This window comes from Electrona antarctica (assembly GCF_951216825.1).
Source record: "Electrona antarctica genome assembly, chromosome: 19".
Taxonomy (NCBI): Eukaryota; Metazoa; Chordata; class Actinopteri; order Myctophiformes; family Myctophidae; genus Electrona; species Electrona antarctica.
This window is the reverse complement of record NC_136800.1, coordinates 17,355,694-17,367,894: the sequence shown is the minus strand read 5'-3', so window position 1 is coordinate 17,367,894 and position 12,201 is coordinate 17,355,694. Positions and strand designations below refer to the sequence as shown.

Below are 12,201 nucleotides of genomic sequence, written 5' to 3'. Positions count from 1 at the left end.
AGCAACAGTACAACAAAATACAGTACAATATACCGTACAATGTCATTCTGAATTCAGCAAACCGATCTAGAGCAGGGGTCTTCAACGTTTCTCAGGCCAAGGATCCCTTAGCTGAGAGAGAGCTGAAGCAGGGACCCCAACCCCACTACATATAGAGGGTATGTGCATGCATAAAGTGAGTGTCAAATCGAGTGGCAAAGTGAATTTAATGTAGTTTAACGTTTTTTAATGTAATCAAAAAGGGCTGTCAAGGCCATAAAAGTAGTTTTTTGCCACTCAGTAGGCGTTCCCGCATAACTTCCGGGTATGATGATGATACCCTGATGATACCCTCTATTGGATTCATGTATTTTCAGCGATTTAATGACTAAACTTGACTTATGGCTCTATACTTGGTCTGCTTTTTAGGCAATCTACAATCTCACAACGCGTCTGCGACACGTTGTGAGCCCACATGTTGAAGAGCCCTGATCTAGGGTGATGTGTATGAAAAGTGGTACCGGCACCAGTACCGCTGTGTGCCGGACGGGTACTGTGCAGGTACGACAGCGGTTCTCCGACTTAAATTTCAAGGACCGCCAGTTTGGTATGCATTTCCAACTTTCCTCTAACGTAAAGCAGAAACTCCTTCAAAACGAGCTAAAAGGAGCTCGTTTTGAAGGAGTTTCTGGTGGTCTTATAGGCTCTATGCACAGCAGCCATTTTGGAAATAAATTGGGCTTCCACGCATTCTCCACAGGCTGGTTCAATTATACTAATGCAGGCTCTGTTCCATTCTGGTCAAACAGAGTTGGGTGCTGATATATTGTCCATGTTGGCTCACTGGTTCCTTGAGGGGGTTCCAAATGGCCCCTTACCTTATGGGTGTGTAAGGAACGGGTGTGTTAGGGATGTGTAGGCCTAAGGAACCAAATGCACCCTTACGGGTCCATTTAGTTCCATTTGTACGCTCTCAGAGTTATGGTAGCCTCGGTCCCAGGCTTACTTATCTGCGAAAAGAAAAGCCTGGTCACAACGTAAGGCAGAGAAGCTATCGGGCGGATGTATCCTCCGGAACATCCGTCGCATGTATTTCCCCCATGTATTTCCCCCATACGATATTTTCCTGACCAATCACAACACTTGTTTCATTCGCGGAGAATGTAAACTGATTTGTAAAGCATCAACGATACTTCCGCTAAAATCCCACAACTTCCGATGATAGTCTTTTCAGCGTAGGTCTTGGCCAGGGTGGAGTTATGGGGGTCCTTGAAATTAAAACGTTTGAGAACCGCTGTGCTACACTAAATGGAACCGAGCTTCATTATTATCATTATGTAAGACGTGTGAAGGAAGCAAGGAAGGTGCCCAGTTTCTTTCCAGTATGGCTGTTGTGCATAGAGCCTATTGGCTGCATGCATATAGAGCATCCTCTAGTGTAGAAGGGCCTACTTGGCTGAAATCCAGACTAAACAATAAAAGGTCACAGAGGGAATTTGATCATTGATTGTTTCCCATCAGGACGCCTGGCTGCAGTGACCTGTCCCAGGAGCTACAGCTAGCAAATTCAATTCCACCCATTATGAAGGTGCTTTCCGCTGGGGAGGCGAGGTGGGGGCGGTGCCGCGGTGGAGGGGGGGGGGGGGGGGGGGGGGTTATCCCAGCATCAGATGAGAAGCAGAACTGAACTACAGTAAAACACATGCCCTTCCTTTTGGGAAATGCTGTAACAAAATATAACAATTTAATTAAAAATGGATCATATTAAACCATTTAGAGTAGACCCGAGGCAGTTGCTACTATCTTCTACAACAGTTTTCTGAAAAACATCTATCTATTATGTAGCTTAAATCTAAAATGACACAGTTACGCCAAATTCTAAAATAGATGCACTGTAAGTTTGTAGAACTGCAATTTTTTTTGGAACAATTCACGATTTTTTTAAACTTTTTTCTATATATTCGTTAATAAACCCATTAAACCGGAAAAGCATCTGTGCCAATTTAGATTTTCAGACATACAAGCTCGCAGTGCAACCACTTCGTGTAGTGAGCTTTTGAACATTTTTTTTCCTTCATATTTTGGGAATGCCAAAGTACAGTAGTGACTAAATAGAAGAAAAAAAAACACTTACGCGAGTCGGACGAGGGTGACGTGGACGTGCCGGGGCTCAGGGTCATTCTGGAGAGGTCCAGGTCACTGCAGCTGCCTTCCTCCTCCTGGGAGACTGCCGCTGACGGTGTCCCACAGGGCAGCGTGTCAGGGTAGATGCCCACCATGCACGGCGTCCCACAGGGCAGCGTGTCAGGGTGGATGCCCACCATGCACGGCGTCCCACAGAGCAGCGTGTCAGGGTGGATGCCCACCATGCACGGCGTCCCACAGGGCAGCGTGTCAGGGTGGATGCCCACCATGCACGGCGTCCCACAGGGCAGCGTGTCAGGGTGGATGCCCACCATGCACGGCGTCCCACAGGGCAGCGTGTCAGGGTGGATGCCCACCATGCATGGTGTCCCACAGGGCAGAATGTCAGGCACGCCCACCATGCACGGCGTCCCACACCTGCTCACCCCTGCCGACGCCAGGCCGTACGCCATACCTCCTGCAGTGGTGGGGAGAGAAAAAGTACTTCCGGTTTGTCCTTTTGTTGCTTAACCCATTCAGGCCTGACGTCGAAATTTAAAAAAAAAAGTTTTCTAAATCATGACAATTTTCGGAAAGATTTGAGGCACATTTTAACGATTTAAAAAAAATAGCAGACCTACAAGTTCATAGCGCGCCACTCGGTGGCGCGCTATGAGCTTGTAGATCTGCTATTTTTCAATAGCTAAATTATAACATAATGTTTAAAACGCTAACGCTAACGTGACATGGATGCGTTCCAGGTCTCAATGGATTAAAGCAGTGGACTGCCGTACGTGGCACCCTACTGTGCCTTGACGCACATCCAGCAGTGCCTCAGAATACTTTGCTAATATTTGGAAATTATCAATGTCACTTGCACTTTACTTGATGTGTTCTTTTTCAGTACACTAATTCATTGAGACACATCAGCTCAGATTGACCCTAAACCATTTATTTCAAAGCTATTGCATTTTATTATGGCGGTGTGGCTCTGCTCATGTGATAATCTGTGCACCGAGACACAGCTCTGATATCAACGACCCCCCAGAGCAGAGCCAAAGATACAATAATTCCATGAACAACAATACACAGTAATAAGACATCAACACATCATTCAACACAACCGCAAATAATCCAATAATATCCCATAACCCCTGGATTAAGAACTACAGGGAGGAGGCCGGGGAGGTGGGGGAAATTTTCACACAGACGCTGAACAAGCTGCTTTGACAGCTCAGCATGAAGAATGAGTAGTGAGCTGAGGCTGCTGCTAAGAAAGCCGCCTGAATTGCACAATGGGAATGAGGGCGTGAATGAGATAGCTCGTAGCGAATGAGTGAGAAGGGAGATGACCTGGAGAGGCATCTGATTTAAAGAAGCAGAATGAATTACTAAGGGGAATGAATGAGGGGAACTATATATAATAACCTTCTGCCTTCCGTGCCTCAATGAACTATCGCTTACGCTGGATGTCTCTTCACCAAGAATAGCAGATCTACAAGTTGTAGATCGGCTATGTTTGGTGAATGTTCCCCCCAGAATAGGGATGCTGGGGTTCAAGTGGTTAAACGCCAATGATATTCTCTGAAGTTTTCCTCATCATGACATACTGTATCTTAGGTGGAAAAGATTGACATTTACATACCATTATGATTAATTAATATGACTTATGGTGCTATAAATTACAATTTATTTTGGGGTTGCCGTGGATGAAAAAGTTATTATTTAAATGTTTGAGAACCACTGGCTTAAAGGTATGGGGTAAGTTGATTTTCGTTGGTTAAAAGTGTTAAATAGCTCTATATTCTGATAATACTCAATGCTATGGAGTGTTTGTTCAGTAACAGTGTTAAATAGCTCTATATTCTGATAGTACTCAATGCTATGGAGTGTTTGTTCAGTAACAGTGTTAAATAGCTCTATATTCTGATAGTACTCAATGCTATGGAGTGTTTGTTCAGTAACAATGTTAAATAGCTCTATATTCTGATAGTACTCAATGCTATGGAGTGTTTGTTCAGTAACAGTGTTAAATAGCTCTATATTCTGATAGTACTCAATGCTATGGAGTGTTTGTTCAGTAACAGTGTTAAATAGCTCTATATTCTGATAGTACTCAATGCTATGGAGTGTTTGTTCATTAAAGGGGCATTCCACTCATTTTCAACATTTTACTATGTCATTAATATACCTTAGAGCTGTTGTGTGGAAATAATAAAAAAGTTCCCCCATTCTGTGTTTCCTAGAACTGTAAGTATGAAAAAAATCATTAACATGGTGAAACACATCTTGATGACATCATCAAGATGTGTTTCACCATGTTAATGATTGTTTTCAGATCTCCAGTTCTAGGAAACACAGAATCTAAGGTATATTAATGACATAGTAAAATGTTGAAAATGAGTGGAATGCCCCTTTAACCGGAGTCCCCATGTCTCACCACCTCTTTATTAAACAGAAGATGCATTGTGGTCGGGAAATGTTTTTCGCTGAAAATAGAAAATCGACAAACGTTGTGTGAGCTTATCAATCGGCCATTTTCAGCAAAATCGTCCCCACAACAGAAATCAAAAATCGGACACTAGCATAGAGCCCTGAGGCACTTCGCTCAACAATATGGGGTTTAAAGGGGAATACCACTCATTTTCAACATTGAACTATGTCATCTATTTATAAATGCAGTGTCTGTCTGTCTGTACATGTGTACAGTTGTAATCGTCGTAACTCGAGAACCCCACCGACTTCAAATTCGACACATGCGTTCCACACCCCCACAGGGAGTGCAGTGCCCGGTGTTGAGTCGGTCGGACCCACGGTTGTCCAGAGCCGCCACAAAAGGCCTCTCCACGGCTCTGGAAAGGACTCCTGCCCAGGATATGGAGCTGGCTTGTTCTGACATAACAACACTCCATATTTGGGAATGCCTGACACAGAACTACATATATAGGAATAAAGGAGCACAGAGAAATCTCTATATATGGGGCATAGATCTCCAACTTCCATCGCTCTACAGCCAGGCACCGGTCTAGTTTATATAACTTATAGTTGTTGTGTGGAAATAATAAAAAAGTCCCTGCCTTATGTTCACGTCGTACGTACACCGACGTGATGTCACTGATCACATGACCCCAAGTTCTAGAACTCCAGTTCTAGGTTAAACAGAAGGCAAGGACTTTTTTTATTATTTCCACACAACAACACTAAGTTATATTAAAGGAGCATTCAGTGATTAGGTGATTTGGACAAAACCCTGGTCCACCCGATAACAAGATGTGCACATGCACACACTACAGTGGGGGGACAAGCGACAGGCCAACAGCACACACACCAAGGACCGGCCCCGCTCGATCAAGATTGGCCGGAAGGCCCCCTCTATCCTGATTGGATGAAGGTTGGGCCACCTAGCCAAAAACAAAACCTAAGGTTTTTTGACCCCCAGGGGTTAACTGGGGACAGGGAGGAACTCCTTATATGGTCAACACACTCTATAGTAGGGAGGATTATCACAACAAAACAAAAACAGAAGTGATATTTCAATTAACTTAATTCAAATATCACTTCTGTTTTTGTGTTTTTGTGATTTCACTTAATTCAATTAAGTGAAATCACTGAATATACCTTTAATGACATAGTCCAATGTTGAAAATGAGTGGTATTCCCCTTTAAGTGGTTAAGTTACTTTTTCCACCGCTCACTCACCTCCGGCTCCAGAAGTGGAAGGACCCTCTCCGGCGTCGTAGTCCCCGCTGAGGAGCCCCCCCTCCCTGCCCCCCAGGCTCAGCTGCCTCTGGAACAGGGCGGGGTCCATGGCCGCGTGGTGCTGCGGGCTGGTGATGGCGGAGGAGGGGGCCGACATGTCGCATGAGGCCTGCTGGGAGGGGCACATGGCGGTGATGGGCACCAGGCCCTGGAGCACGTGGGCGCCCACGTGGCCCGGCATGTAGGCAGCCATGGCCGCCCACTGCTGCTGCGTGGCCGGGAAGATGTTGGCCTGGTGGCTCCAGATGACCGGCTGCCCACCGGGGAGTACCTGCAGAGCGGTGTTGAGGTTTGGCAGAATATTTTTGGTTTAGTTTTTAATCGTAGTCTTTTGAATAGAAAAAGTTAGTTAGTTTGTGTCATATTTTTGTCATCTGAAAGGTTTTAATCTTAGGCCACAAAATGTACAGTTGATTTTGTCGACACAAATGTATTTGATGATGACGTCGTAATGGCTGATTTTACACTTGTTTGCATGCTGAGAATAGCCGATGTACAAGCTCACAACACGTCGCAGGGCGCGACTTGGTGTAGTGTAGACTGAAAAAGAACGCAAGTAAAGTGCAAGTGACATTGATAATTTCCAAATATCAGTATAAGTATTCTGAGGCACCCCAGGATTTGCGTCAAGGCACCGTAGGGTGCCACGGCACCCACTTTGAGAGCCAATGCTTTAAGCAACATTTATCTTGTACATCTGCTATTTTCATAGCACAACACCTGAGCCCGACCAAGCATGAAATGACTCATCTTTAAGTTCTACTGGATCTCTTCTCCATTAGTCCCTCCATAACATTTTAGTCTAGTTTTTGAGTGCCACTAGCCCCTCCTATATTCAGCTATTTTCGTCTTACACAAACTCCCATTGACAATGAATGGAGAATTTACATGATATGTGTCTGAGCAAATCGACATGTTACATCACGATGATGTACGATGATAAGAGCGCCCCTCACTTCACACAGGTGTGATTTTTGTTGATTAAATTGTCTTACCTAGTCCATACCCCTTCGGGGATATGACATACAGGCAATGTCCTCTATTGTCTTTCCTCTGTCAGTAAAACCCACTTGAGTAGGTTAAAATTAACCTATATACACATTTTGAGCATGGAATATCTGCCACTTATATACAACTATATATATATATAATCCCCTGTGGCACACCCGTCACGTGATGCCAGGATTGGGGTGACATCATGCTACAGTATATGCTATAAAGGCGACCACACTCGCCCTTCCCCACGATTGGATTTCCATTTACAATCGCAGTGTTTTGTACGGTGCCAATATGGAACGTCATAGCCATATGGCTAGGGGGGGTAGGGGCATGAAGCATCGACAGAGAGAGGCAATGGACGAGTGGGAGGAGATGGACGAGGAGATACTGGCTGCACCACGGAGGTTGACACGGCAGGAGGAGATGGCGCGTGAGCGGGCTGCACGGAGGTGGGCGCAGGAGGAGGAGATGGTGCGTGAGCGGAATGCACGGGGGGCGCGGGAGCGGGCTGCGCGGTGGGCGCGGGAGGAGGAGATGGAGCAGTTGAGGTTGACACTGGAGAGGAGTAGGGTAGAGGAGTGGGAACTGACAACTGTGACGAGGCTGAGTGCTGAAGCACAGGTATGGGAGCTGCCTGTGGAGGAGGACCAGCTGGGACGGCATGGCATCATTGGGGTGACTCCACTCACCAGCCTGGGTCCATACCCCATCATTGAGGTGCCTCCACTCGCCAGCCCGGGTCCATACCCCATCATTGAGGTGCCTCCACTCGCCAGCCCGGGTCCATACCCCATCATTGAGGTGCCTCCATACCCCATCATTGAGTTTAACCCAGCGATTCCGGCAGCCAGCGAGCATCTGATAGACAGCCTGCCACACATGAGCGTCCGAGAGTCTGCGGAGGACTCCTGCAGCATCTGCTGGAGTGAATACACTGCAGGGGAGGTGTACACTCGTTTGTCTTGCAACCATGGTTACCACAAACCCTGCATCGCCTTGTGGCTCCAGAGGTCTGCCGTGTGCCCTGTGTGTCGTTGCTTGGTGTCGGCTCCGCCCACTCCCCTCCCACAGACCACACCCTGGTCAATGTGGTCATACCCTGGGGTGTGGGAGGGGAGTACATTTAATACTAATTATTATGATGAGTATTAAATAGTCCATACCCGTTCGGGGATATGACCATAGAGTTCTATATAGAGACCGGACAGCCTCGCCCCCCTCGCCCCCACATCATTTCAATGGAAGTTGCTCAGTCGCGTTTGAAGGAGCCAGAAGAACACTCTACTTTTTTTTTCAATTTGCCAATCAACATTTTTTTTAATATTATTAAAGTCTTCAAACCCATTCGGAGATCCATACACAATCTGGGGCTATGACATACCTATGATATACCAACGGAATATCTGCATGCCACTTATAAATAACAGGCTTCCCCTGTGGCACATCCGCTATGCAATGCTCAGCCAATCACAGCACAGAATGGCACACCTTCCAGTCAATCACAGCGGCAATTTCGGCACCATACATGGTACTTTTGTTCCTACTCTCACCTATGGACATGAAGTGTGGGTCATGACCCAAAGAATAAGGTCGCGAATAGAAGCGGCCGAAATGAGTTTTCTCCGGCGGGTGGCTGGCATCGCATCACCCTTAAGTAAGGTGAGAAGTTCAGTCATGCGAAAGAGAATCGGAGTAGAGTCGCTGCTTCTTCGCCTGGAAAGGAGCCGGCTTAGGTGGTTCGGGCATCTGGTTAGGATGCCTCTCGAGCGTCTCCCTAGGGAGGTTCTCGATGCACGTCCCACTGGGAGACCTCGAGGCAGACCAAGGACCAGATGGAGGAATTACATCGCCACACTGGCCTTGGAACGCCTCAGGATCCCCCAGGAGGAAGCTACTAATGTTTCTCTGCTGAGGGAAGTCTGGAGCTCTCTGGTGGAGATGTTGCCCCTGCGACCCGACTACGGATAAGCGGTTGAAGATGGATGCATGGATGGATGGATGGACATTGGACACGGTAATCTTTCCGTCCTCAAATTTCCGTCAGTTAAAAAAAGGTAGTCGACGAGATGAACACTGTACCTGAGCCACCGGGAAGGCCAGGGTCTGAGCCTGGCCAGGGAACGGCTGCTGGGCCCACTGGGCTGCCTGCACCGGGCCCATGGTCATGTAGCCTGGAGAGAAAAGACGGGATATCAGGACATTGGTATTGAATGTAAAGCAACCCGAGCTTCCACTGAGGCCCCTTTCCAACCGGTTTGTTTCTTTTCCTGCCTAATTTTGAAGCAAATTACTTTGGTTCAGATCCCTAAAAGTTGGATCGGAACTGGAATTTCAAAAATACTTCTTGCCATGAGGAAGTGGGAAAAAAATAAAGAACGGAACCAGTTCTAGAACCAAAAGCTATTTTGCTGGAAACTGGGACATGGACTGTTTTGCAACGTAAATGTAGCCGTAATGTGTTTTTCAAAGGAGCATATCAACATTGTCTATTGACAGCTGCGGCCCTGCATTATACATAAACAGACCATAATGGCTTTATTTTTAGATGTTGTGTTTGTTGCTAAAATGCTACCTAACGCACCTGAATAATTGAACGGTTAATAAGTCTTTTCTCCAGGAACTATTTTCAGGCACGCTTTTCAAATGTGAAATTGTGTGTGCTGCACATGATGACAATAGGTGATGGTTTGACAGCCAAGGTTTTTCTGCACATTATTAAGTCAAGATGAGAAGTTCCCTCTCGGGACCTACGGTTACTAAATGACAGGCTCCACGATTTTTGGAACCCATTTTTTTCACCCAGTGTCGATTGTCTAATCATGTCATCCTGAGCTCTGCCAACCTGGGGAGAGCAACGGACTGACTTCATGCTTCCTAAAAACAGCAGCCTAGTTTCCGGTATTGTACCAACATATCTTAAACAGGCAGTAGCGCAGCCCTTAATTAAAAAAACCCAAACCTAGATAGCACAATTCTCTCCAATTTTAGACCCATTTCTAAACTCCCTTTTATTTCTAAGATTCTAGAGAAAGTTATACTTCTACAACTCCAGGATTTTATCGATAGAAACTGTATTTTTGAGATGTTCCAGTCCGGTTTTAAACCACTTCATAGCACAGAGTCAGCACTTTTAAGGGTTTTTAATGATCTTTTAATAACTACAGATTCTGGCAATTTTGCGGTTTTATTGCTTTTAGATCTTTGACACGATTGACCACACAATCCTAATTTCACGTCTTGAGCACTGGGTGGGTATAAAGGGCACAGCACTGGATTGGTTTAGGTCGTATACGTCACTGGGAGAAGCTTCACCGTCAGCACTGGTGGCTCAATGTCATCCTCTGCCCCCCTCCCCTATGGGGTGCCCCAGGGCTCAATCCTTGGGCCCATTCTTTTTGAACTTTACTTACTCCCCCTATAGGGTCGATTTTACGTAAACATGGTATGTCCTTCCATTTTTATGCTGACGACTCCCAAATCTACCTCCCCATCGAGCGAGACATTACCACCCCTCCAACTCCTGGAATGTCTGGACGACATTAAAGTCCGTTTGGCCTTACTAATTAGCACACATTTTACGCCCTACCGGGCCTGAAAAGATAAAATAAAAAGGGTCCATATATGGGCATTCCCAGACCTGTTGTTTAAGCGCGAGTTAAGCGCGAGTAATCATGCCCTGTTAGGGCAACCACACTAATAATATTAATGATTAATAATTTAATAAATGAATTCAAATGCAATAATATAGGTTGTCCAGGTTCAATGTGTGCAATCATTTCAATACGTTTTTAAATGAACATTGAACAAGTCCGGCCCTCGACTGCCCTAGACCTAGGCTAGGGGACACGGGGAGAACGTGCAAACTTCACAAAGAAAGGCCCTTTAAAATAGGGTTGAACTATCCTTTAAGTAACACATGCAAGTACTTTTTCCAACACCTGATGGCACAGACGTGGGGCTGAACGGGGCGTACATCTCCCCAGCAGGGTGCTGCTGCTGCTGCTGCTGCTGGCGGTGGCTCCTGCTGGGGTCCAGGGTGTTGGCGGGTGATGGGGGCATCTGGAAGGACGGACACGCACGCACACGCACACACACACACACACACACACACACACACACACACACACACACACACACACACACACACACACACACACACACACACACACACACACACACACCTTTTGTATTAGTATACTTTGTGAGGACATCCACATTTTAGCACAGCACTTAAAGGAGAATACCACTTCAACATTGAACTATGTCATTAATTGCGACCGTAGGTTTACTATGAAAACCTGCATTTCATGTCAGTCAGTCAGTCAGTCCATCACGCCTCGTGACACACTCCATACATGGCCGTCTACATACTGTATATGAAGATCACAACACTGACCATCACTGCTGGATCATCACTTAGATCTTCATAATATGGAGCTGACCAGCAACTCTACATCTGACCTCACAGACACCATGTTGATCTGACCTCATCAAACCCTTAGATCTCCATATATGGAGATGACATATGTTCTGACATTCCATATGTTGATCCTTCCCCATCCGTCCTTCCTCTTCAATGTCTCCCTTTTGACTGATACCTGTCCATTCAAGCTCTATAGAGTTCTCAACAGGCACCAAAATGAAGGCCCCGCCCTAACTGGGCTGGCCCGAGGCCCGTCTGGACTTACTAATTAGCACACATTTTACGCCCTACCCCGGCCCGAAAAGATAAAATAAAAAAGGGTCCATATATGGGCATTCCCAGACCTATTGTTTCAGAGCGACCTTGCCCTCAGGGCGCCTTACTGGTATACCTTAGAGTTGTTATTATAATAATAATAATAAGTACCCCCCCCCCCCCCCCCCCCTTACAACTCTAAGGTATATTGACGATATAGTTCAATGTTGAAAATTAGTATACTACTCCCCTTTAATCCATTTTTTGAGTGGTGTAAACCACTCCTACAACTGGCTTTGTTGTGCAGAAAAAATGAGCATGGTTGCTATGTTCACCCTGTTCACCCGGGTGTGATTCCTACAACTGGCTTTGTTGTGCAGAAAAAATGAGCATGGTTGCTATGTTCACTCTGTTCACCCGGGTGTGATTTCATTACGTCAGACATGATTTCATTACGTCAGACAGACTATATTACACCACTCAGTTCACACGGTGTGATTTTTTTTTTAACTGTAACCTAAAAACCAGAGTTACGACACCAGCACACAAATACACATAGGTTTAACTCCAACACCCACCCCTAAATCTACCCTCTAAATCAGTGCTTTTCAACCAGTGGCCCTTGAGTGGGTTCCAGGTGGTCCCCGCAACTAAATGATGGA

General features: G+C 46.0%; 1 protein-coding gene across 1 annotated transcript in view; it reads right to left on the bottom strand.

Moving 5' to 3' along the window:
• Nucleotides 1–12,201, bottom strand: part of LOC306943009 (disabled homolog 1-like) — a 52,858-nt gene that overhangs the window by 2,135 nt on the left and 38,522 nt on the right. Inside the window, exons 10-13 of the mRNA XM_079529214.1 lie at nucleotides 10,800–10,920; nucleotides 8,941–9,032; nucleotides 5,803–6,133; nucleotides 2,114–2,581 (exon numbers count right to left, since the gene is read on the bottom strand). Coding sequence (XP_079385340.1) covers nucleotides 2,114–2,581; nucleotides 5,803–6,133; nucleotides 8,941–9,032; nucleotides 10,800–10,920 — 1,012 coding nt within the window. The remainder of the gene's footprint in view (nucleotides 1–2,113; nucleotides 2,582–5,802; nucleotides 6,134–8,940; nucleotides 9,033–10,799; nucleotides 10,921–12,201) is intronic.